Here is a 27,771-nt window from a genome sequence, read left to right on the forward strand (position 1 = left end):
CGGCCACTATTTTGAAGAAGAGCAGGGGAGTTCTCCCCGGTGTCCTGGGGCCAATATTTATCCCTCAATCAACATAACAAAAAAATAGATGATCTGGATCATTATCACATTGCTGTGTGTGGGAGCTTGCTGTGCGCAAATTGGCTGCTGTGTTTCCCACATTACAACAGCGACTACACTCTTTGGCTGTAAAGTGCTTTGTGAGTTCTGGTGGTCGTAAAAGAAATGCAAGTGTTTCTTCTTATCAACCTTCTGTAGTCTAAGGAGAACATGCCCAGCTTCTCCAGTCTCCCCACATGACTGAAATCCCTCAGCCCGGGGACCGTTTGACTGGATTCTTTGCAATCTGGCTTGGACTGTCGGAACAGGAATAGGTTTCAGAGTGGGGGAGGGGGAAGGGGCGGGGCTTCAGAGTGGGGGAAGGGGAGGGACTTCAAAGTGGGCGAGGGGGAGGGTTTCGTATTGGGAGTCGGGGAGGGGACAGGGAAGTGGTCGGGAGAGGGGGTTCGGAGTGGGGAGGGGACAGGGAGGGGTTTTGGAGTGAGGGAGGGGCTTGGGAGTGGGGGAGCGGTTTGGGAATGTGGAGGGGAGGGGGAGGGGAGGGGAGGGGCTTGGGGGAGGAGAGGGGTTTGGGAGTGGGGGAGGGGAGGGGTTTGGGGGAGGGGAGGGGTTTGGGAGTGGAGGAGGGGAGGGGTTTGGGGGAGGGGAGGAGTTTGGGAGTGGGGGAGGGGAGGGGAGGGGTCTGGGAGTGGGAGGGGTTTGGGATGGGGAGGGATTTGGGAGTGGGGAGTGGAGGGGTTTGGAAGTGGGGAGGGGTTTTGGTGTGGGGGAGGGGAGAGGTTTGGGAGTGGGGGAGGGGAGGGGTTTGGGAGTGGGAGAGGGGAGGGGTTTGGGAGTGGGGGAGGGGAGGGGTTTTGGAGTGGGGGAGGGGAGGGGTTTGGGAGTGGGAGAGGGGAGAGGTTTGGGAGTGGGGGAGGGGAGGGGTTTTGGTGTGGGGGAGGGGAGAGGTTTGGGAGTGGGGGAGGGGAGGGGTTTGGGAGTGGGGGAGGGGAGGGTTTGGGAGTGGGGGAGGGGAGGGGTTTGGGAGTGCGATGGGGGGGTTTGGGAGTGGGGAGGGGTTTTAGTGTGGGGAGGGAAGGGGTGTGGGGGAGGGAAGGGGTTTGGGAGTGGGGGAGGGGAGGGGTTTGGGAGTGGGGGAGTGGAGGGGTTTAGGAGTGCGATGGGGGGGTTTGGGAGTAGGGAGGGGACAGCGAGGGGTTTGGGAGTGGGGGAGGGGTTTGGGGGGGGCGGGGAGGGATTTGGGGGTGAGAGAAGATTTCTCAGGATGGGGGGCTGCTCCCTGTCCCTGTCCCTGTCCTGGGATTGTGTCGCGGGATGTGTCGCGGGATTGTGTCCCGGGATTGTGTCGCGGGATTGTGTCGTGGGATTGTGTCCCGGGATTGTGTTCGCCGGATTGTGTCCCGGGATTGTGTCATGGGATTGTGTCCCGGGATTGTGTCCCTGGATTGTGTCCCGGGATTGTGTCCCGGGATTGTGTTCTGGGATTGTGTCCCGGGATTGTGTCGTGGGATTGTGTCCCGGGATTGTGTCGTGGGATTGTGTTCTGGGATTGTGTCCCGGTATTGTGTCTAATCCCGGGATTGTGTCCCGGGATTGTGTTGTGGGATTGTGTCCCGGGATTGTGTCCCGGGATTGTGTTCTGGGATTGTGTCCTGGGATTGTGTCCCGGGATTGTGTCCCGGTATTTTGGCCAGCAATGATCAGTTGTGTTGCGCAGACTCTCGGCTGGAGAGATCAGCAGAATGGACTTGGCTCTAACTGTCGGCTCCATGTGACCTCTATACTCAGCAATGGCGCGCTAATGGGGAGCTGGAACTCTGCCATGAGCTGCTCCTAAATTACAGCCGTCCTTGGAGTTATCTGGACTCTCAATGGCACTTCCTGCTGGTTAAGTCTGGGGGGGAGTCAGCTTTTGATCGTTGACCAGTGACCACAGTGGAAAATGTGTACATTCATCCTGAGCAATGTGGTTGTCACTGCCAAGGGCCTGCATGTCTCTCTCTCACCTCTGCGAAAGCACGATAACTTTGATCTTGAGTACGGGTGACATAATCTCTTTGTTCACTTGCATCGCTCAGTCTAAAGGAAGTCGTTGTATATTCAAACTTTTGATCTATCTCTTGGCAACAGGCCAACAACAGAGCTGCTGTCAGGGCCTCATTCACCCGTCGCCACAAACCGCCCATTCCAAATCCTGCGTCAATAGTTCTCGATAACAGTGTCTGTGGCCTTCAAAATGACGAAGGGTTTGATTGGGGTAGACATAAAGAAAACGTGTCCCCCTGTGGGGGGGGGGAGACCAGAACTAGGGGCCATCAATATCAGACAGTCACTGATAAACCCAACGGGGAATTCAGGAGAAACCTCTTTACCCAGAGAGCGGTGAGAATGTGGAACTCGCTGCCACAGGGAGGGGTTGAGGCGAATAGTATCGATGCGTTTAAGGGGAGGCTGGATAAACACATGAGGGAGAAAGGAATAGGAGGATATGGTGATGGGGGGAGATGGAGAGGGGTGAGAGGGGGCTGGTGTGAAGAACATAAGAATTAGGAGCAGGAGTCGGCTATTCGGCCCCTCGAGCCTGCTCCGCTATTCAATGAGATTGTGGCTGATCTTCGACCTGAACTCCACTTTCCCGCCCGATCCCCATATCCCTTCATTTCCCTTCATTTCCCCCAGAGTCCAAAAATCTATCGATCTCAGCCTTGAATATACTCAGAGACTGAGCCTCCACAGCCCTCTGGGGCAGAGAATTCCAAAGATTCACCGCCCTCTGAGTGAAGAAATTCCTCCTCATCTCAGTCCTAAATGGCCAACCCCTTATCCTGAGACTGTGACCCCTGGTTCTAGACTCCCCAGCCCCGGGGGAAACACCCTCCCTGCATCTACCCTGTCAATCCCCCTCAGAATCTGTATGTTTCAATGAGATCACCTCTCATTCTTCTAAACTCCAGAGAGTATCGGCTCAATCTACTCAATCTCTCCTCATAGGACAATCCACTCATCTCAGGAATCAGTCTGGTGAACCATTGCATCGCCTCCAAGGTAAGTATATCCTTCCTTAGATACTGAGACTGAATTGTACACAGTACTCCAGGTGTGGTCTCACCAGGGCCCTGTACAGTTGTAGCAAGACTTCCTTACTCTTATACTCCAACCCCCTTGCAATAAACATAGAAACATAGAAACATAGAAAATAGGTGCAGGAGCAGGCCATTCAGCCCTTCTAGCCTGCACCGCCATTCAATGAGTTCATGGCTGAACATGAAACTTCAGTACCCCCTTCCTGCTTTCTCGCCATAACCCTTGATCCCCCGAGTAGTAAGGACTTCATCTAACTCCCTTTTGAATATATTTAGTGAATTGGCCTCAACTACTTTCTGTGGTAGAGAATTCCACAGGTTCACCACTCTCTGGGTGAAGAAGTTTCTCCTCATCTCGGTCCTAAATGGCTTACCCCTAATCCTCAGACTGTGACCCCTGGTTCTGGACTTCCCCAACATTGGGAACATTCTTTCTGCATCTAACCTGTCTAAACCCGTCAGAATTTTAAACGTTTCTATGAGGTCCCCTCTCATTCTTCTGAACTCCAGTGAATACAATCCCAATTGATCCAATCTTTCTTGATAGGTCAGTCCCGCCATCCCGGGAATCAGTCTGGTGAACCTTCGCTGCACTCCCTCAATAGCAAGAATGTCCTTCCTCAAGTTAGGAGACCAAAACTGTACACAATACTCCAGGTGTGGCCTCACCAAGGCCCTGTACAACTGTAGCAACACCTCCCTGCCCCTGTATTCAAATCCCCTCGCTATGAAGGCCAACATGCCATTTGCTTTCTTAACCGCCTGCTGTACCTGCATGCCAACCTTCAATGACTGATGTACCATGACACCCAGGTCTCTTTGCACCTCCCCTTTTCCTAATCTGTCACCATTCAGATAATAGTCTGTCTCTCTGTTTTTACCACCAAAGTGGATAACCTCACATTTATCCACATTATACTTCATCTGCCATGCATTTGCCCACTCACCTAACCTATCCAAGTCACTCTGCAGCCTAATAGCATCCTCCTCGCAGCTCACACTGCCACCCAACTTAGTATCATCCGCAAATTTGGAGATACTGCATTTAATCCCCTCGTCTAAATCATTAATGTACAATGTAAACAGCTGGGGCCCCAGCACAGAACCTTGCGGCACTCCACTAGTCACTGCCTGCCATTCTGAAAAGTACCCGTTTACTCCTACTCTTTGCTTCCTGTCTGACAACCAGTTCTCAATCCACGTCAGCACACTACCCCCAATCCCATGTGCTTTAACTTTGCACATTAATCTCTTGTGTGGGACCTTGTCGAAAGCCTTCTGAAAGTCCAAATATACCACATCAACTGGTTCTCCCTTGTCCACTTTACTGGAAACATCCTCAAAAAATTCCAGAAGATTTGTCAAGCATGATTTCCCTTTCACAAATCCATGCTGACTTGGACCTATCATGTCACCATTTTCCAGATGCACTGCTATGACATCCTTAATAATTGATTCCATCACTTTACCCACTACTGAGGTCAGGCTGACCGGTCTATAATTCCCTGTTTTCTCTCTCCCTCCTTTTTTAAAAAGTGGGGTTACATTGGCTACCCTCCACTCCATAGGAACTGATCCAGAGTCAATGGAATGTTGGAAAATGACTGTCAATGCATCCGCTATTTCCAAGGCCACCTCCTTAAGTACTCTAGGATGCAGTCCATCAGGCCCTGGGGATTTATCGGCCTTCAATCCCATCAATTTCCCCAACACAATTTCCCGACTAATAAAGATTTCCCTCAGTTCCTCTTCCTTACTAGACCCTCTGACCCCTTTTATATCCGGAAGGTTGTTTGTATCCTCCTTAGTGAATACCGAACCAAAGTACTTATTCAATTGATCCGCCATTTCTTTGTTCCCCGTTATGACTTCCCCTGATTCTGACTGCAGGGGACCTACGTTTGTCTTCACCAACCTTTTTCTCTTTACATACCTATAGAAACTTTTGCAATCCGCCTTAATGTTCCCTGCAAGCTTCTTCTCGTACTCCATTTTCCCTGTCCTAATCAAACCCTTTGTCCTCCTCTGCTGAGTTCTAAATTTCTCCCAGTCCCCAGGTTCGCTGCTATTTCTGGCAAATTTGTATGCCACTTCCTTGGCTTTAATACTATCCCTGATTTCCCTAGATAGCCACGGTTGAGCCACCTTCCCCTTTTTATTTTTACGCCAGACAGGAATGTACAATTGTTGTACTTCATCCATGCGGTCTCTAAATGTCTGCCATTGCCCATCCACAGTCAACCCCCTAAGTATCATTCGCCAATCTATCCTAGCCAATTCACGCCTCATACCTTCAAAGTTACCCTTCTTTAAGTTCTGGACCATGGTCTCTGAAATTACTGTTTCATTCTCCATCCTAATGTAGAATTCCACCATATTATGGTCACTCTTCCCCAAGGGGCCTCGCACAATGAGATTGCTAATTAATCCTCTCTCATTACACAACACCCAGTCTAAGATGGCCTCCCCCCTAGTTGGTTCCTCAACATATTGGTCTAGAAAACCATCCCTTATGCACTCCAGGAAATCCTCCTCCACCGTATTGCTTCCAGTTTGGCTAGCCCAATCTATGTGCATATTAAAGTCACCCATTATAACTGCTGCACCTTTATTGCATGCACCCCTAATTTCCTGTTTGATGCCCTCCCCAACATCCCTATTACTGTTTGGAGGTCTGTACACAACTCCTACTAACGTTTTTTGCCCTTTGGTGTTCTGCAGCTCTACCCATGTAGATTCCACATCATCCAAGCTAATGTCTTTCCTAACTATTGCATTAATCTCCTCTTTAACCAGCAATGCTACCCCACCTCCTTTTCCTTTTATTCTATCCTTCCTGAATGTTGAATACCCCTGAATGTTGAGTTCCCAGCCCTGATCATCCTGGAGCCACGTCTCCGTAATCCCAATCACATCATATTTGTTAACATCTATTTGCACAATTAATTCATCCACCTTATTGCGGATACTCCTTGCATTAAGACACAAAGCCTTCAGGCTTGTTTTATTAACACCCTTTGTCCTTCTAGAATTTTGCTGTACAGTGGCCCTTTTTGTTCTTTGCCTTGGGTTTCTCTGCCCTCCACTTTTCCTCATCTCCTTTCTGTCTTTTGCTTTTGGCTCCTTTTTGTTTCCCTCTGTCTCCCTGCATTGGTTCCCATCCCCCTGCCATATTAAAGGACAACATACCCTTTGTCTTCCTGATTGCTTGCTGTACCTCCATACTAACTCTCTGTGTTTCCTGCACAAGGACACCCAATTCTCTCTGAACACCAACGTTTCTCACCATTTAAACAATATTCTGTTTTTCTATTCTTCCGACCAAAGTGACTAACCTCACATTTCCCCACATTATACTCCATCTGCCACCATCATCATAGGCAGATCCTCGGGATACAGGAAGACTTGCTTCCACTCTTAGCATGAGCCCTTAGGTGACTGAACAGTCCAATACGAGAGCCACAGTCCCTGTCACAGGTGGGACAGACAGTGGTTGAGGGAAGGGGAGGGTGGGACTGGTTTGCCGCACGCTCCTTCCGCTGCCTGCGCTTGGTTTCTGCATGCTCTCGGCGACGAGACTCGAGGTGCTCAGCGCCCTCCCGGATGCACTTCCTCCACTGAGGGTGGACTGGTCTTTGGGCCCAGGGACTCCCAGGTGTCAGTGGGGATGTTGCACTTTATCCGGGAGGCTTTGAGGGTGTCCTTGTAATGTTTCCGCTGCCCACCTTTGGCTAGTTTTCCGTGAAGGAGTTCCGAGTAGAGCGCTTGCTTTGGGAGTCTCGTGTCAGGCATGCGGACAATGTGGCCCTGCCCAACGGAGCTTGTCGAGTGTGGTCAGTGCTTCAATGCTGGGAATGTTGGCCTGGTCGAGGACGCTAACGTTGGTGCGTCTGTCCTCCCAGGGGATTTGTAGGATCTTGAGGAGACATCACTGGTGCCTCCTTATTGCCTGCCCACTTAACCTGCCTATATCCCTTTGTAGGCTCTTTGTCCTCCTCACATTTCATAAACGCCGGCATGGATCTGTTGTGCCAAATGGCCTGGTTCTGTGCTGTGTGAAAGATGCGACTCGAGAGTCAGTCTAACTCCTGAGCTTGGCTCGATTGGAACTATTCAACCTCCTATGTTCATAGTCGGCAGCATTTATTGCCCATCCCTAATTGCCCCTTGAGAAGGTGGTGGTGAGCCGCCTTCTTGAACCACTGCAGTCCGTGTGGTGAAGGTGCTCCCACAGTGGCCTTAGCTGGGAAATAGTACTTGGAGAGAGGGAGTGGGGACAGGCGTGGGTGGGGGCATGCTGGTATCCTGTGCAAACGTCTTGTGATGGTACAAACCCTTGTGGATCAGCTGCCTTCTAGACTTGGAGACTATAATGTATTTGCTTCATGGGTTCTTTGCTTAAGAATCCATAGCAACACATTGCTATTAAGAACTAGTTGGTTTATTAGCAAAGGTTTAACAACCACACTACACATTACCTGTTCATCCACCAGGCTCACAACCACCTGCCTCATCGTGAATCCCCCGAACCCAACTGGCTGGGGTTTTATTGAGACTTATGAACATCACATGACCGGCTAAGCCACTCCCAACTCAACAGCTCTACAACTATTTCAGTTGAAACATAAATCAAATGCTCCCTTTTAGCACTAGAACCCACAAATTAACATTTTGAACTTTAACAAAACCTTAAAACAAATTAAAATTTGGTTGCCGGGGGTGATGATGCACTCCAGTCCCTCCGGCGCCCACCTCTCGCGGAAGGCCGCGAGCGTACCGGTGGACACCGCATGCTCCATCTCCAGGGACACCCTGGCCCGGATGGAACCGCGGAAGAGAGGCAGGCAGTCAGGCTGAATGACCCCCTCGACCGCCCGCTGCCTGGACCGGCTGATGGCCCCCTTGGCCGTGCCCAGGAGCAGTCCTACGAGGAGGCCCTCGGACCTACCCGCTCCCCTCCGCACAGGGTGCCCAAAGATCAGGTCAACAGCTTTACAAACCTGTGAGCATGCTTACAGATACATACACGACAGAATGAAGGTGGGGTTAATCCGTGTCCTGTGGAGGGTTGGAACTCTGGTGGGATCTGGAGGGTTCATCACATGACCTCCTCGACCTCCAACTGCCCCACCCGGTTTAACAACCGCTTCCCCCCCTCGGCCAATCACCGATATTTGTATAACCAGGACATGAAGGCTTTGGAGAGGGTACGGAAGAGATTGATCAGAATGGTTCCAGGGATGAGGGACTTCAGTGACGTGGATAGATTGGAGAAGCTGGGGTTGTTCTCCTTGGAGCAGAGAAGGTTGAGAGGAGATTTGATCGAGGTGTTCACAATCATGAGGGTTTTAATAGAGTAAATAAGGAGGGTCAGTAACCAGAGGGACACAGATTTAAGGTGATTGGTCAAAGAACAAGAGGGGGAGTTGAGGAAACGCTTTTACGAGTGGTTAGGATCTGGAATGCACGGCCTGAGAGAGTGGTGGAGACAGATTCAATCGTAGTCTTCAAAAGGGAGTTGGATAAATATTTGAAGGAGAAAAAGTTGCAGGAATATGGGGACTAACTGGATTGGCCTTTGACATAGCCGACACAGACTCGATGGGCCGAATGGCCTGCTCCTGTGCTGTACGATTCTACGATTCTCAAAACTGGTCCAAGAGAATGGGATAAAGCCCACACTCTCCAATGTCCGCACTGCACTCCGATATCGCAGTGAACTGTTACTGAGCGACCACAGACACCTCGTTCATCGGGTCCGGTGTGAACTCCCGGGGGGTGGGGGGAGGGGGCACTGTTTGAACACCTCGCCTGAGCTCAGCGACGGCTTGGTGTTGAATTCGGTGAGGCCGTGCGATGCGGGAGCGAGGGTGGAGTTAGACAGAGCGAGAATCCATTCATGTTGCTGTTCACCAGCCAAGTTCTCTGGGGGCTGGCCGTACAAACCCAGCACCAACACCAAGTGTTTCACACAACCTTTCAATAGCATTTATACAGCACCTTTAGCGTACTAAAACGCCCCAAGGGTCTTCACGGGATCATTATCAAAGAAAACTTGCCACTGAGAGAGTGTCAGAGAATCGGAGAGAGTCAGAATCAGAGGGGCAGACAGAGAGAACACAGCTTGTATTTATAACGTAGTGAAACTTCCCACGGCACTTCACAGGAGGATTATGAGATAAAAATTTGACACTGAGCCGCATAAATAGAAATTAGGGCAGGTGACCAAAAGCTGGGTCAAAGAGGGAGGTTTTAAGCAGCATATTGAAGTAGGAGAGAGAGGTAGAGAGGCGGAGAGGTTTAGGGAGGGAGTTCCAGAGCTTGGGGCCCAGGCAACAGAAGGCACGGCCACCGATGGTGGAGCGATTATAATCAGGGATGCTCAGGGGGGCAGAATTAGAGGAGCGTAGACATCTCGGGGGGGGTTCAACAGAAGAACATAAGAAATAGGAGCAGGAGTTGGCCATTCGGCCCCTCAAGCCTGCTCCACCATTCAATAAGATCATGGCTGATCTGATCATGGACTCAGCTCCACTTCCCTGTCCGCTCCCCATAACCCTTCACTCCCTTATCGCTCAAAAATCTGTCTATCTCCACCTTAAATATATTCAATGACCCAGCCTCCACAGCTCTCTGGGGCAGAGAATTCCACAGATTTACAACCCTCAGAGAGAAGAAATTCCTCCTCATCTCCGTTTTAAATGGGTTGTGGGGCTGGAGGAGATTACAGAGATAGGGAGGGGTGAGGCCATAGAAGGATTTGAAAATAAGGATGAGAATTTTGAAATCGAGGAAAGTTAAGGAGCCTATTAAAGAAGGAGAGAGAGGCGGAGAGGTTTAGGGAGGGAGTTCCAGAGCTTGGGGCCCAGGCAGCTGAAGGCACAGCCACCAATGGTGGAGCGATTATAATCAGGGATGGTCAAGGGGGCAGAATTAGAGGAGTGCAGACATCTCTGGAGGGTGGGAGGGTTTGTGGGGCTGGAGGAGATTACAGAGATAGGGAGGGGGCGAGGGCCATGGAGGGATTTGAAAACAAAGGAGAAGAATTTTGAAATAGAGGCGTTGCTTAACCGGGAGCCAATGTAGGTCAGCGAGCACAGGGGGTGATGGGTTAATGGGTCTTAGTGAGAGTTAGGACACGGGACAGCTGAGTTTCAGACGATATAAATGCAAGCTGGTGTGCTTTTACAGAACTTTCACTCGGGAGATTCAGTGGGTGGAACAGTCCGTGATAGGGGAGAGTGTCCATGGGCTGTGGGAGGGGATTCAATGGGTGGGTGGAACAGTCCGTGATAGGGGAGAGTGTCCATGGGCTGTGGGAGGGGATTCAATGGGTGGGTGGAACAGTCCGTGATAGGGGAGAGTGTCCATGGGCTGTGGGAGGGGATTCAGTGGGTGGGGTCCGTGATAGGGGAGAGTGTCCATGGGCTGTGGGAGGGGATTCAGTGGGTGGGGTCCGTGATAGGGGAGAGTGTCCATGGGCTGTGGGAGGGGATTCAATGGGTGGGGTCCGTGATAGGGGAGAGTGTCCATGGGCTGTGGGAGGGGATTCAGTGGGTGGGAGAGTTGATGATAGGGGAGAGTGTACATGGGCTGTGGGAGGGGATTCAATGGGTAGGGTAGGATCGATGATAGGGGAGAGTGTACATGGGCTGTGGGAGGGGATTCAGTGGGTGGGAGAGTTGATGATAGGGGAGAGTGTCCATGGGCTGTGGGAGGAGATTCAGTGGGTGGGGTCCATGATAGGGGAGTGTGTCCATGAGCTGTGGGAGGGGATTCAATGGGTAGGGTAGGATCGATGATAGGGGAGAGTGTACATGGGCTGTGGGAGGAGATTCAGTGGGTGGGGTCCATGATAGGGGAGTGTGTCCATGGGCTGTGGGAGGGGATTCAATGGGTGGGTAGGGTCCGTGATAGGGGAGAGTGTCCATGGGCTTTGGGAGGGGATTCAATGGGTGGGAGAGTCGATGATAGGGGAGAGTGTACATGGGCTGTGGGAGGGGATTCAGTGGGTGGGTAGGGTCCGTGATAGGGGAGAGTGTACATGGGCTGTGGGAGGGGATTCAGTGGGTAGGGTCCGTGATAGGGGAGTGTGTCCATGGGCTGTGGGAGGGGATTCAATGGGTGGGTGGGGTCCGTGATAGGGGAGTGTGTCCATGGGCTGTGGGAGGGGATTCAGTGGGTGGGTAGGGTCCGTGATAGGAGAGAGTGTACATGGGCTGTGGGAGGGGATTCAATGGGTGGGAGAGTCGATGATAGGGGAGAGTGTCCATGGGCTGTGGGAGGGGATTCAGTGGGTAGGGTCCGTGATAGGGGAGAGTGTCCATGGGCTGTGGGAGGGGATTCAGTGGGTGGGTAGGGTCCGTGATAGGGGAGAGTGTACATGGGCTGTGGGAGGGGATTCAATGGGTGGGAGAGTGTGACAGTGCGTGACCTGGCTTGTTTGATTCAGTTACTGATGGAGATACAGGATCAGGTTTGTCCTGGTGAGTTGGGTCTTTTCTCAATTTCTCAGTCATGAAAGAGCGAAGTGCTGACCTTTCTAGATTGTTCTCGCACTGAGCTTCGGGGCGGGATTTAGCGATGTGGCCGAGATGGCCGCAGTTATCCCTGTCGGACATTTCCCTTGCTGGGTCCTTTCGCTGCTCACGGTGACCCCCTTTTGTTTCAGGCCTTGCAGAGGTTGGCCGGGCAGTACTTGAAGAAAGACTGGAATCGCGGAAAACCGGAGACAAATGACAACAGGTAAGGGCCGTATCCGGGAACTCCGCTTCCTGTCAGGACCCCTTGGGGTAGATCGAGCGACTCGGCAGCCATTTTACATCCCTCAAAATCCTGGAACTCCCTCCCTAGCAACACAGCACTGTGGGAGCACCTTCACCACACAGACTGCAGCGGTTCAAGGCTGGGGCTCACGGGCAATTAGGGATGGGCAATAAATGCCGGCCACGTCCCGAGAATCAATTCCAGCACAAAGAAAGAATGTGCATTTGTATGGTGCCTTTCACGACCACCCGACATCCCAAAGCGCTTTACAGCCAATGAAGTACTTTTGAAGTGTAGTCACTGTTGTAATGTGGGAAACGCGGCAGCCAATTTGCGCACAGCAAGCTCCCACACTCAGCAATGCGATAATGACCCAGATAATCGGCTTTAGTGATGTTGGTTCAGGGATAACTATTGGTCCCAGGACACCGGGGATAATTCCCCTGCTCCTCTTGAATAGTGCTGTGGGATCTTTTACCTGAGGGGGCAGACGGGGCCTTGGTTTAACATCTCATCGGAATGACGGCAATTCCGACAGTGAGGCGCTCCCTCAGTACTGCCCCTCCGACAGTGCGGCACTCCCTCAGTACTGCCCCTCCGACAGTGCAACGCTCCCTCAGTACTGCCCCTCCGACAGTGCGGCACTCCCTCAGTACTGCCCCTCCGACAGTGCGGCACTCCCTCAGTACTGCCCCTCCGACAGTGCGGTGCTCCCTCAGTACTGCCCCTCCGACAGTGCGGCACTCCCTCAGTACTGCCCCTCCGACAGTGCAACGCTCCCTCAGTACTGCCCCTCCGACAGTGCGGCACTCCCTCAGTACTGCCCCTCCGACAGTGCAACGCTCCCTCAGTACTGCCCCTCCGACAGTGCAACGCTCCCTCAGTACTGCCCCTCCGACAGTGCGGCACTCCCTCAGTACTGCCCCTCCGACAGTGCAACGCTCCCTCAGTACTGCCCCTCCGACAGTGCGGCGCTCCCTCAGTACTGCCCCTCCGACAGTGCAACGCTCCCTCAGTACTGCCCCTCCGACAGTGCAACACTCCCTCAGTACTGCCCCTCTGACAGTGCAACACTCCCTCAGTACTGCCCCTCCGACAGTGCAACACTCCCTCAGTACTGCCCCTCTGACAGTGCGGCGCTCCCTCAGTACTGTACTGGGAGTGTCAGCCTGGACTTTGTGCTGAAGTGTGTGGAGTGGGACTTTGACCCACGATGGTCTGATTCGGAGGCGGCGATGTGACCCACTGAGTTCCGGCTGACAACTGTTGCGGTGTCACACAGCACAGTTTGAGTCACCAATTGTTTTGTGTCATTAAATTGTGCCGCTCCGTGTCTACAACGGGAGAGGTTGTGTCTGTTCGGAGCACTCGGGGTTTGTGACGAGTCAGAACTCGCACTGTGACCTCGGACTCTCTCAAAACCTCTCTCTCTCTCTCTCTCTCTCTCTTGTCTTGTGGCCTTCTAAAGGGGACTGTTATTGGGAGCTGACATAGCGAGCGTGGGTGACTGGACTGATGTATCCGCGACACGCTGGGGCTGGGAGAAGCTGCTTTCCACAAAGCGTTAGTTTTGTGGCTGCTAACTGTCAGTGAATATTCACACAGCGCTGACGTCAAACGTTCAATGCATCTAAACTGCTCCAATTATCTCTGCACAGCACCAGCTCAGCAATCTGTCCGCCACTTCCACTATCAGATAGCACTTCCATTCTCAGCATGACCTGTTATTTTCCCCCAGAATGTACAGTCTGTGTTTCACCAGAATGCTCGTTGTTAAATATATTGCCCTTGCAGCTCTGTGTCGTGACCCCAGCGTATTCTGTCTTATTCTTTTGTCATTCATGGAACACCATCCATATCTGAGAACAACCCCACCCACCCACCATCTCCCCATATCCCCAACCCCACCTATCCACCTTCTCCCCATATCCCTCAACCCCACCTACCCACCTTCTCCCATATCCCCCAACCCCACCTACCCACCTTCTCCCCATATCCCCCAACCCCACCCACCCACCTTCTCCCCATATCCCTCAACCCCACCTACCCACCTTCTCCCATATCCCCCAACCCCACCTACCCACCTTCTCCCCATATCCCCCAACCCCACCCACCCACCTTCTCCCCATATCCCCCAACCCCACCTACCCACCTTCTCCCCATATCCCCCAACCCCACCTACCCACCTTCTCCCCATATCCCCCAACCCCACCCACCCACCTTCTCCCCATATCCCCCAACCCCACTTACCCACCTTCTCCCCATATCCCCCAACCCCACCTACCCACCTTCTCCCCATATCCCCCAACGCCACCCACCCACCTTCTCCCCATATCCCCCAACCCCACCTACCCACCTTCTCCCCATATCCCCCAACCCCACTTACCCACCTTCTCCCCATATCCCCCAACCCCACCCACCCACCTTCTCCCCATATCCCCCAACCCCACCTACCCACCTTCTCCCCATATCCCCCAACCCCACCTACCCACCTTCTCCCCATATCCCCCAACCCCACCTACAAGGCAGACGGGGGTGGTGATGGAAGCCAAGATCAAAGCCCAGAAAGCAAACAGACAGCAATGAAAGCGCACAAGGTAAAAAGGACAAACAGAAATCCCATCGGAGAGAAGAGAAAAACTTATTCAAAGTGGGCATTCCACAAACAAAGAACAGGAGGAGGCCATTCTGCCCCTCAAGCCTCTCTGCCATTCGATGTGATCATGGCTGATGCCTTGGCTCCGTATCCCTTAATCTCTCTCTCTATCTCTCTCGCTCTCGCACTCTCTCGCTCGCTCTCTTTCTTTCTCTCTCTCTTTCTCTCTTTCTATCTCGTGCTTTTTCTCTCTGTATTTCTCTATTTCTCTTTATCTCTTTCTCTCTCTCTCTTTATCTCTCTCTCTCTTTCTCTGTCTCTTTTTCTCTATCTCTCTCTCTCTTTCTCTTTCTCTTTCTCGTTCTCTCTCTTACTCTTTCTCTTCTTTCTCTCTCACTTTCTCTCTTTCGCTCTCTTGTTGAGGCCAGTTTGTTAGATATATTCAAAAGGGAGTTAGATGTGGCCTTTACGGCTAAAGGGATCAAGGGGTATGGAGAGAAAGCAGGAAAGGGGAACTGAGGGAATGATCAGCCATGATCTTATTGAATGGTGGTGCAGGCTCGAGGGGCTGAATGGCCTACTCCTGCACCTAATTCTTATGTTCTTATGAAACCTGGGCTTGGAGGGTTACATTGTGAGTACAGGTTGAAAAGACCCGGCTAGTATTCCTTTGAATATAGAAGATTAAGGGGAGATCTTTTGAGGTGTTTAAGATGATTAAAGGATTCAATAGGGTAGATCGAGAGAAACTATTCCCTCTGGTGGGGGGAGTCCAGAACAAGGGGGTGTCACCTTAAAATCAGAGCCCGGCCGTTGAGAGTGACGTCAGGAAGCACTTCTTCACACAAAGGGTGCTGGGAATCTGGAACTCTCTCCCCACAAAAAGGCTGTGGATGTTGGGGGTCAATTGGAGCTTTCAAGACTGAGATTGTTGTTGGGTAAGGGTATCAACGGAACCCACACGGGTAGATGGAGTTAGGTCACAGATCAGCCATGATCTAATTGAATGGCGGAACAGGCTCGAGGGGCTGAATGACCTGTTCCCGTGTATTTTCCAGGACCACCTCCGCGGTCTGGCGATCCGCCATCGAAGCGACAGTCCAGCTGGGACTCGCGCGGACTGCGGCTGCAGAAAGTTATCGGATGGTCAACACGGAGGCAGGGAAGACCGTGCGTTCGGCCAAGGACCTGAGACTGAAGAAGGTGAGAGGTTTGCCCCCCGAGGCTGAGGGGTCTCCCTCCTCACTCTGCTCCACGCCGGCTCCGGGCATCACTGAGAGCGACAGATGTATTCGACCAGTTGTACAATGAGCCCCTCGCCCGCAGGCTCCGGGAGATCAGCATTTAACCAGCACGACACCAGCCATTCGGCCCGTCGTCTTTGTACTGAATCTTTGTAACTAATCCCACTGCCCCGCTCTCTCCCCATAGCCCTGCATCAATCCCCAAACTAATCCCACTGCCCCACTCTCTCCCCATAGCCCTGTATCAATCCCCAAACTAATCCCACTGCCCCGCTCTCTCCCCATAGTCCTGTATCAATCCCCAAACTAATCCCACTGCCCCGCTCTCTCCCCATAGTCCTGTATCAATCCCCAAACTAATCCCACTGCCCCGCTCTCTCCCCATAGTCCTGTATCAATCCCCAAACTAATCCCACTGCCCCGCTCCCTCCCCATAGTCTTGCATCAATCTCCAAACTAATCCCACTGCCCCGCTCTCTCCCCATAGTCCTGTATCAATCCCCAAACTAATCCCACTGCCCCGCTCTCTCCCCATAGTCCTGTATAAATCCCCAAACTAATCCCACTGCCCCACTCTCTCCCCATAGTCCTGTATCAATCCCCAAACTAATCCCACTGCCCCGCTCTCTCCCCATAGTCCTGTATCAATCCCCAAACTAATCCCACTGCCCCACTCTCTCCCCATAGCCCTGTATCAATCCCCAAACTAATCCCACTGCCCCACTCTCTCCCCATAGCCCTGTATCAATCCCCAAACTAATCCCACTGCCCCACTCTCTCCCCATAGCCCTGTATCAATCCCCAAACTAATCCCACTGCCCCACTCTCTCCCCATAGCCCTGCATCAATCCCCAAACTAATCCCACTGCCCTGCTTTCTCCCCATAGCCCTGTATCAATCCCCAAACTAATCCCACTGCCCCACTCTCTCCCAATAGCCCTGTATCAATCCCCAAACTAATCCCACTGCCCTGCTCTCTCCCCATAGTCCTGTATCAATCTCCAAACTAATCCCACTGCCCCGCTCTCTCCCCATAGTCCTGTATCAATCCCCAAACTAATCCCACTGCCCCACTCTCTCCCAATAGCCCTGTATCAATCCCCAAACTAATCCCACTGCCCCACTCTCTCCCCATAGCCCAGTATCAATCCCCAAACTAATCCCACTGCCCCACTCTCTCCCAATAGCCCTGTATCAATCCCCAAACTAATCCCACTGCCCCATTCTCTCCCCTTAGTCCAATGAGTCGTATATTTTCAGTATTGTGTATATGCACGTATTATGTAATCAAACCCCGATATCTGCGATTACCAATAAACAGGGGCTTTCAGTGACCCACACACTGAAGTGTCAGCATAGTCCGCCTAATTCTCCCACTGTGCTGTCTCTGGAGTTTACACGGTCCATGTCCGTGAGTCGTCACTGACCCCAAGTCTGCGGAGGTGAGTGTGAATCGACTCCACAATTTCTGCTGTTAGTGTAGCACATGGTTAATGCTGTGTCCTTCTCCACACCCCCTCCCTTATCTCCGAGCTCTGCAGCTCATTCTCAGGACCACAACCAGTGACCCACCCCCCACAACCCAACACAAATACAGCACAGAGATAGCTGACCCGCCCAGCATTGGTCACTGGGCCGAGAGTGACCATCTCAGCATTGGTCACTGGGCCGAGAGTGACCATCTCAGCATTGGTCACTGGGCCGAGACTGACCATCCCAGCATTGGTCACTGGGCCGAGACTGACCATCCCAGCATTGGTCACTGGGCCGAGACTGACCATCCCAGCATTGGTCACTGGGCCGAGACTGACCATCCCAGCATTGGTCACTGGGCCGAGACTGGCCATCCCAGCATTGGTCACTGGGGCCGAGCGAGACCATCTCAGCATTGGTCACTGGGCCGAGAGTGACCATCCCAGCATTGGTCACTGGGGCCGAGCGAGACTGACCATCCCAGCATTGGTCACTGGGCTAAGAGTGACCATCCCAGCATTGGTCACTGGGCCGAGCGAGACTGACCATCCCAGCAATGGTCACTGGGCCGAGCGAGACTGACCATCCCAGCATTGGTCACTGGGCCGAGACTGGCCATCCCAGCATTGGTCACTGGGCCGAGACTGGCCATCCCAGCATTGGTCACTCGGCCAAGAATGACCATCCCAGCATTGGTCACTGGGGCCGAGACTGACCATCCCAGCATTGGTCACTGGGGCCGAGACTGACCATCCCAGCATTGGTCACTGGGGCCGAGACTGACCATCCCAGCATTGGTCACTGGGCCGAGACTGACCATCCCAGCATTGGTCACTGGGGCCGAGACTGGCCATCCCAGCATTGGTCACTGGGCCGAGACTGACCATCCCAGCATTGGTCACTGGGCCGAGACTGGCCATCCCAGCATTGGTCACTCGGCCAAGAGTGACCATCCCAGCATTGGTCACTGGGGCCGAGCGAGACTGACCATCCCAGCATTGGTCACTGGGCCGAGCGAGAGTGACCATCCCAGCAATGGTCACTGGGCCGAGACTGACCATCCCAGCATTGGTCACTGGGACGAGCCTGACCATCCCAGCATTGGTCACTGGGCCGAGCCTGACCATCCCAGCATTGGTCACTGGGCTGAGACTGACCATCCCAACATTGGTCACTGGGCCGAGACTGACCATCCCAGCATTGGTCACTGGGCCGAGACTGACCATCCCAGCATTGGTCACTGGGCCGAGCCTGACCATCCCAGCATTGGTCACTGGGCTGAGACTGACCATCCCAGCATTGGTCACTGGGCCGAGACTGACCATCCCAGCATTGGTCACTGGGCCAAGCGCGACTGACCATCCCAGCATTGGTCACTGGGCTAAGAGTGACCATCCCAGCATTGGTCACTGGGCCGAGACTGACCATCCCAGCATTGGTCACTGGGCCGAGACTGACCATCCCAGCATTGGTCACTGGGCCGAGACTGACCATCCCAGCATTGGTCACTGGGCCGAGACTGACCATCCCAGCATTGGTCACGAGGCCGAGACTGACCATCCCAGCATTGGTCACTGGGCCGAGACTGACCATCCCAGCATTGGTCACTGGGCCGAGACTGACCATCCCAGCATTGATCACTGGGCCGAGACTGACCATCCCAGCATTGGTCACTGGGCCAAGCGAGACTGACCATCCCAGCATTGGTTACTGGGCCGAGCGAGACTGACCATCCCAGCATTGGTCACTGGGCCGAGACTGACCATCCCAGCATTGGTTACTGGGCCGAGACTGACCATCCCAGCATTGGTTACTGGGCCGAGCGAGACTGACCATCCCAGCATTGGTCACTGGGCCAAGCGAGACTGACCATCCCAGCATTGGTCACTGGGCCAAGCGAGACTGACCATCCCAGCATTGGTCACTGGGCCGGGTCTGACCATCCCAGCATTGGTCACTGGGCCGAGACTGACCAACCCAGCATTGGTCACTGGGCTGAGACTGGCCATCCCAGCATTGGTCACTGGGCCGAGACTGACCATCCCAGCATTGGTCACTGGGCTGAGACTGAACGACCCCTTTCTGTGCTTTGTTTGGCAGTATTCGGAGCAGTTGGTCAGGATTCAGTCCGAGCTGATCGAGGCGGTGAAGGAGGTGAATAAAGCGAAGAAGAAATATTCACAGATGCAGCGGATTGCAGAGATCGCCAGGGAGAAGGCGGCTGAGGCTGAGGCCAAGTAAGGGTTACAGCACGGACTCCACACACACTGACCCTCACTGGGGCACAGTCCCACACACACTGACCCTCACTGGGGTACAGTCCCACACACACTGACCCTCACTGGGGTACAGTCCCACACTCACTGACCCTCACTGGGGTACAGTCCCACACACACTGACTCTCACTGGGGTACAGTCCCACACACACTGACCCTCACTGGGGTACGGGTCCCACACACACTGACCCTCACTGGGGTACGGGTCCCACACACACTGACTCTCACTGGGGTACAGTCCCACACACACTGACCCTCACTGGGGTACGGGTCCCACACACACTGACTCTCACTGGGGTATGGGTCCCACACACACTGACCCTCACTGGGGTACAGTCCCACACACACTGACTCTCACTGGGGTACAGTCCCACACACACTGACTCTCACTGGGGTACAGTCCCACACACACTGACTCTCACTGGGGTATGGGTCCCACACACACTGACCCTCACTGGGGTACAGTTCCACACACACTGACTCTCACTGGAGTACGGGTCCCACACACACTGACTCTCACTGGGGTACAGTCCCACACATACTGACTCTCACTGGGGTACAGTTCCACACACACTGACTCTCACTGGAGTACGGGTCCCACACACACTGACCCTCACTGGGGTACAGTTCCACACACACTGACTCTCACTGGAGTACGGGTCCCACACACACTGACTCTCACTGGGGTACAGTCCCACACACACTGACCCTCACTGGGGTACAGTCCCACACACACTGACTCTCACTGGGGTATGGGTCCCACACACACTGACCCTCACTGGGGTACAGTTCCACACACACTGACTCTCACTGGAGTACAGGTCCCACACACACTGACTCTCACTGGGGTACAGTCCCACACACACTGACCTTCACTGGGGTACAGTCCCACACACACTGACTCTCACTGGAGTACAGTCCCACACACACTGACTCTCACTGGGGTACAGTCCCACACACACTGACCCTCACTGGGGTACAGTCCCACACACACTGACTCTCACTGGAGTACCGGTCCCACACACACAGACCCTCACTGGGGTACCGGTCCCACACACACTGACCCTCACTGGGGTACGGGTCCCACACACACTGACCCTCACTGGGGTACAGTCCCACACACACTGACCCTCACTGGGGTACAGTCCCACACACACTGACCCTCACTGGGGTACAGTCCCACACACACTGACCCTCACTGGGGTACAGTCCCACACACACTGACTCTCACTGGGGTACAGTCCCACACACACTGACTCTCACTGGGGTACAGTCCCACACACACTGACCGTCACTGGGGTACAGTCCCACACACACTGACTCTCACTGGGGTACAGTCCCACACACACTGACTCTCACTGGGGTACAGTCCCACACACACTGACTCTCACTGGGGTACAGTCCCACACACACTGACCCTCACTGGGGTACAGTCCCATACACTGACTCTCACTGGGGTACAGTCCCACACACTGACCCTCACTGGGGTACAGTCCCACACACATTGACTCTCACTGGGGTACGGGTCCCACACACACTGACCCTCACTGGGGTACAGTCCCACACACACTGACTCTCACTGGGGTACAGTCCCACACACACTGACCCTCACTGGGGTACGGGTCCCACACACACTGACCCTCACTGGGGTACGGGTCCCACACACACTGACCCTCACTGGGGTACAGTCCCACACACTGACTCTCACTGGGGTACAGTCCCACACACTGACCCTCACTGGGGCACAGTCCCACACACACTGACTCTCACTGGGGAACAGTCCCACACACTGACTCTCACTGGGGTAGAGTCCCACACACACTGACTCTCACTGGGGTACAGTCCCACACACACTGACTCTCACTGGGGTACAGTCCCACACACACTGACCCTCATTGGGGTATGGGTCCCACACACATTGACCCTCACTGGGATACAGTCCCACACACACTGACTCTCACTGGGGTACAGTCCCACACACACTGACTCTCACTGGGGTACAGTCCCACACACACTGACTCTCACTGGGGTACAGTTCCACACACACTGACTCTCACTGGGGTACAGTCCCACACACACTGACTCTCACTGGGGTACAGTCCCACACACACTGACTCACTGGGGTAATGGTCCCACACACACTGACTCTCACTGGGGTACAGTCCCACACACACTGACTCACTGGGGTAATGGTCCCACACACACTGACTTTCACTGGTGTACAGTCCCACACACACTGACTCTCACTGGGGTACAGTCCCACACACACTGACTCTCACTGGGGTAATGGTCCCACACACACTGACTCTCACTGGGGTACAGTCCCACACACACTGACTCTCACTGGGGTACGGGTCCCACACACACTGACTCTCACTGGGGTACTGTCCCACACACACTGACTCTCACTGGGGTACGGGTCCCACACACACTGACTCTCACTGGGGTACGGGTCCCACACACACTAACTCACACTGGGGTCTGGGTCCCACACACACTGACTCTCACTGTGGTACGGGTCCCACACACACTGACTCTCACTGGGGTACAGTTCCACACACACTGACTCTCACTGGGGTATGGGTCCCACACACACTGACTCTCACTGGGGTACGGGTCCCACACACACTGACTCTCACCGGGGTACAGTCCCACACACACTGACTCTCACTGGGGTACAGTCCCACACACACTGACTCTCACTGGGGTACGGGTCCCACACACACTGACTCTCACTGGGGTACAGTCCCACACACACTGACTCTCACTGGGGTACTGTCCCACACACACTGACTCTCACTGGGGTACAGTCCCACACACACTGACTCTCACTGGGGTACAGGTCCCACACACACTGACTCTCACTGGGGTACAGTCCCACACACACTGACTGTCACTGGGGATACAGTCCCACACACACTGACTCTCACTGGGGTACGGGTCCCACACACACTGACTCTCACTGGGGTACAGGTCCCACACACACTGACTCTCACTGGGGTACAGTCCCACACACACTGACTCTCACTGGGGTATGCACTGCACGATTTAAATACAGAATGAATCTTCCCCACTGTGTTCACTGACCCTGCCAGGGGAGATGTAAGCTTGGGGTAGGATTGCACAGTGACTCAGCGTCCGGTTGGAATTGGATTGAGAACTGGTCAAACCATCTTACACAGCTTCCTCCTCCAGTGCAGTGGATCGGAGGGGTTTACACGCCCCACACTGTGCCCAGGGCCGGTCGGTGCCCGAGTCTCTCGCTGCGGTAAATGGCTGCCCTCAGTGAGGAGCTGTGGGTCCCAGACCCTGGCCTTGTGTTTGTAACCCAGCGAGGTTGTGTCACTCCCGGGTTGTGTCAGCGGGGGAAGTGGTATATATTCCGACGAGACTGTTTACAACTACAGCAATCCCTCGGAGTTGAGCAACAAACAAAGTGACTCATGTTTGTGCAACACAATCTTGTGTCTACAAAACTAACCCTGAACATTGTGACCTTTCCCCTCAGGTCGAAAAAGAGCGAGTTTGGAATATTTCAATCAAAGACCAGTCTGCAGAAGCTGAGCGCAAAGGTAAGGGAACCAATCACATCGCACAGGAGGAGGCCGTTCTGTCCATCGAGCCTGTGCCGGCTCTGTGACAGAGCGATCCAATCAGTCCCACTCCCCGCTCTCTCCCCGGCAAATGTTTCCCCTTCCAGTATTTACTCAATTCCCGGTTTGAAAGTTACTATTGAATCTGCTCCCACCGCCCTTTCAGGCAGCGCGTTCCCAATCACAACAACTCGCTGCGTAAACACATTCTCCTCATCTCCCCCTCGGGTTCTTTGGCCAATCACCGTCAATCTGTGTCCCTCTGGTTACCCAGCCTCCTGCCCCCGGGAACAGTCTCTCCTTATTCACTCTCTCAAAACCGCTCGTGATTTTGAACCCCTCTATTTAAATCTCCCCTGAACCTTCTCTGCTGCAAGGAGAACAGCCCCAGCTTCTCCAGTCTATCCCCGTCACTGAGGTCCCTCATCCCTGGGATCATTCTTGTAAATCCCCCTCTGCGCCCTCTCCCAGGCCGTGACATCCGTCCTACGGTGCGGTGCCCGGAGTTGGCCTCAGTACCCCAGCTGGGGCCTGACCATGTGTGTTTTGTGTTTGAAGCTGTCCGCCCGATTGTCCGAGTGTACCCATCGGCTGACTGAGGCCCGGAACGATTACCTGCTCTCACTTGCAGCCGTCACCTCACATCAGGACCATTATCTCCAGATTGACCTGCCTGTTGTCATGAAGGTACGGACTTGACCAACCGGTCAACGCAAACCCGCTTTGTGTTCACAGGTTTGTGTAGATTTACACCCAGTGTCCGGCACAGAAACAGACCATTCGGCTCAATGGGTCTGTGCCGGAGTCTCTGCTCCACACCAGGCCCCTCCCACCTTACAACAACAAACTGCATTTATATAGCACCTGTAACATAGTAAATCGTCTCGAGCCACTTCACAGTATTTTAAATCAGACAAAAATTGATCCCGAGCCGCCAGGAATAAAGGGGATATTCGGACAGGCGACCAAAAAGCTGGGTCAAAGAGGGAGGTTTTAAGGAGCGTCAAAAAGGAGGAGAGAGAGGCGGAGAGGTTTAGGGAGGGAGTTCCAGAGCTTGGGGCCCAGGCAACAGAAGGCACGGCCACCGATGGTGGAGCGATGGAAATTGGGGATGCTCAACACGGCAGAATTAGAGGAGTGCAGAGATCTTGGGGGGAGGGGGTAGGGGGAGGGGGTGGAGGGGGGTCTGGGGTTGTGGGGCTGGAGGGGATTACAGAGATAGGGAGGGCCAGGGCCATGGAGGGATTTGAAAACAAGGATGGGAATTTTGAAATCGAGGTGTTGCCAGACCGGGAGCCAATGTAGGTCAGCGAGCACAGGGGGTGATGGGTGAGTGGGACTGGGTGTGAGTTAGGACACGGGGCAGTGAGCACAGGGGGTGATGGGTGAGTGGGACTGGGTGTGAGTTAGGACACGGGGCAGTGGGCACAGGGGGTGATGGGTGAGCGGGACTCGGTGTGAGTTAGGACACGGGGCAGTGAGCACAGGGGGTGATGGGTGAGTGGGACTCGGTGTGAGTTAGGACACGGGGCACAGAGGGTGATGGGTGAGCGGGACTTGGTGCGAGTTAGGACACAGGGCAGTGAGGGTGATGGGTGAGCGGGACTTGGTGCGAGTTAGGACACAGGGCAGTGAGCACAGGGGGTGATGGGTGAGCGGGACTTGGTGCGAGTTAGGACACAGGGCAGTGAGGGTGATGGGTGAGCGGGACTTGGTGCGAGTTAGGACACAGGGCAGTGAGCACAGGGGGTGATGGGTGAGCGGGACTTGGTGCGAGTTAGGACACAGGGCAGTGAGCACAGGGGGTGATGGGTGAGCGGGACTTGGTGCGAGTTAGGACACGGGGTCAGTGAGCACAGGGGGTGATGGGTGAGCGGGACTCGGTGCGAGTTAGGACACGGGGCAGTGAGCACAGGGGGTGATGGGTGAGCGGGACTCGGTGCGAGTTAGGACACGGGGCAGTGAGCACAGGAGGTGATGGGTGAGCGGGACTGGGTGTGAGTTAGGACAGGGGGTGATGGGTGAGCGGGACTCGGTGCGAGTTAGGACACGGGGCAGTGAGCACAGGAGGTGATGGGTGAGCGGGACTCGGTGCGAGTTAGGACAGGGGGTGATGGGTGAGCGGGACTCGGTGCGAGTTAGGACACAGGGCACAGGGGGTGATGGGTGAGCGGGACTGGGTGCGAGTTAGGACACGGGGCACGGGGTGATGGGTGAGCGGGACTCGGTGCGAGTTAGGACACGGGGCAGTGAGCACAGGGGGTGATGGGTGAGTGGGTCTGGGTGCGAGTTAGGACACGGGATAGTGAGCACAGGGGGAGATGGGTGAGCGGGACTTGGTGTGAGTTAGGACATGGAGCAGTGAGCACAGGGGGTGATGGGTGAGTGGGACTGGGTGCGAGTTAGGACACGGGGCAGTGAGCACAGGGGGTGATGGGTGAGCGGGACTCGGTGCGAGTTAGGACACGGGGCAGTGAGCACAGGGGGTGATGGGTGAGTGGGACTGGGTGCGAGTTAGGACATGGGGCAGTGTGCACAGGGGTGATGGGTGAGCGGGACTGGGTGTGAGTTAGGACACGGGGCAGTGAGCACAGGGGGTGATGGGTGAGCGGGACTGGGTGCGAGTTAGGACACGGGGCACAGGGGGTGATGGGTGAGCGGGACTGGGTGTGAGTTAGGACACGGGGCAGTGAGCACAGGGGGTGATGGGTGAGCGGGACTCGGTGCGAGTTAGGACACGGGGCAGTGAGCACAGGGGGTGATGGGTGAGCGGGACTGGGTGCGAGTTAGGACACGGGATAGTGAGCACAGGGGGTGATGGGTGAGCGGGACTGGGTGCGAGTTAGGACACGGGGCAGCCGAGTTTTGGATGAGCTGAAGGTTACGGAGGATGGAAGGCTGGCCAAGGGAGCACTGAAATAGTCACGGCTGGAGGTGACACTGGCCTGTGTGAGCCAGCGGGAATCCCGGCTGATTGATTCCCACCTCCGTGCTCCACGTTGAGGCTGCTCTTGGCCCAACTCAGGCCTGTGACAATTTCCAACAAGGGCCCCCGGGTTTATAAAGTCTGTGGCCATTATTCAGTGTAACTCTTGTGTGGTGGTGCTGGCTATGGGAGGAGTGTGAGCCGGGGTCACTGGGAGAACTCCCTGATTTTTCTTCGGTTCTCTTGAGTTTAGAATTGACCCCCAGCCTCAACAGCTTTTTGGGGGAGAGAGTTCCAGATTCCCAGCACCCTTTGTGTGAAGAAGTGCTTCCTGACATCACCCCTAAACGGCCGGGCTCTGATTTTAAGGTGAAGCCCCCTTGTTCTGGACTCCCCCCACCAGAGGGAATAGTTTCTCTCGATCCTATCAAACCCTTTAATCATCTTAAATACCTCGATTAGATCACCTCCCAATCTTCTACACTCGAGGGAATACAGGCCTAGTCAGTGCAACCTGCCGTCATAATTTAACCCTTTTAGCCCCGGTACCATTCTGGTGAATCTGCACTGCCCCCCCCCCCTTTAAAACTCAGCTCCTGGGTAGGGGGTGGCCACATTTGCAGGAGACATACAACATTCTGAGGGGGATTGACAGGGTAGATGCAGGGAGGGTGTTTCCCCCCCGGGCTGGGGAGTCTAGAACCAGGGGTCACAGTCTCAGGATAAGGGGTCGGCCATTTAGGACTGAGATGAGGAGGAATTTCTTCACTCAGAGGGTGGTGAATCTTTGGAATTCTCTGCCCCAGAGGGCTGTGGAGGCTCAGTCATTGAGTATATTCAAGGCCGAGACCGATAGATTTTTGGATATTAAGGGAATCGAGGGACATGGGGATCGCGCGGGAAAGTGGAGTTGAGGTCGAAGATCAGCCGTGATCTTATTGAATGGCGGAGCAGGCTCGAGGGGCCGAATGGCCGACTCCTGCTCCTAATTCTTCTGTTCTTGAGATCCTCCATGATGGATTGTACTCAGCCCCGTTGAACGTGTCCCTTTGTGTGAGATAATTTATGAATTTACGTCCGGTGTTTTCTCAGAACCTGGATGGTGATGTGTACGAGAAGCTCCAGCAATACTTCACCCTGATCAGCAAGACCGAGATTGACACTTGTCAGTCGGGACGGGAATGTTTCCGGAGTGTTCTAGAATCCTCCAGTAAGGTAGTGGGACTTCTTGCCGTTGAAATTGTGGAGTTTCCTTTAAGTGACTACCTCATTCTATTTGTCGAATCATGGAATCTCACCGCACAGGAGGAGGCCATTGGGCCCATCGAGCCTGTACCGGCTCCGTGACAGAGCGATCCAATCAGTCCCACCCTCCCCCGCTCTCCCCCCACGGCCCTGTGAATTGGTGCTCTTCAAATATATGTACCAATTTTGAACCCAACATCTCACCATCCCTTCACACCATGTGCTTCAACAGTCTGATTAAGTCTGTTATCAAATGCCTTTTGAAAGTCCATATATACAACATCTACCACACTCCCCTCATCTACCCTCTCCGTTACTTCATCAAATTCCTCAATCGGGTCAGTCAGACACGATTTGCCTTTGACAATCAGCACTGGCTGTCCCTTATTAACCCACGCTTCTCCAAGTGAGAATTAATTCTGTCCTTGTTTTTACAAATCTTGAATAATTTTGGGGGTAGATCTGAAAAGGCTCAAGTCAGTTCTCTCCTCAACTTTCCACTGATGTTC

At 54.0% G+C, this 27,771-nt stretch overlaps 1 protein-coding gene across 1 annotated transcript in view; it reads left to right on the top strand.

Annotated features, from left to right (window-relative positions):
• The window catches only part of LOC139262813 (F-BAR and double SH3 domains protein 2-like), a 70,556-nt gene that overhangs the window by 28,563 nt on the left and 14,222 nt on the right, over positions 1-27,771 (top strand). The window contains exons 4-9 of the mRNA XM_070877971.1: positions 11,815-11,888; positions 15,564-15,708; positions 19,323-19,459; positions 23,007-23,070; positions 23,650-23,778; positions 27,110-27,232. Coding sequence (XP_070734072.1) covers positions 11,815-11,888; positions 15,564-15,708; positions 19,323-19,459; positions 23,007-23,070; positions 23,650-23,778; positions 27,110-27,232 — 672 coding nt within the window. The remainder of the gene's footprint in view (positions 1-11,814; positions 11,889-15,563; positions 15,709-19,322; positions 19,460-23,006; positions 23,071-23,649; positions 23,779-27,109; positions 27,233-27,771) is intronic.

The sequence above is a fragment of the Pristiophorus japonicus genome, chromosome 4 (assembly GCF_044704955.1).
Source record: "Pristiophorus japonicus isolate sPriJap1 chromosome 4, sPriJap1.hap1, whole genome shotgun sequence".
NCBI classification, from domain to species: Eukaryota; Metazoa; Chordata; class Chondrichthyes; family Pristiophoridae; genus Pristiophorus; species Pristiophorus japonicus.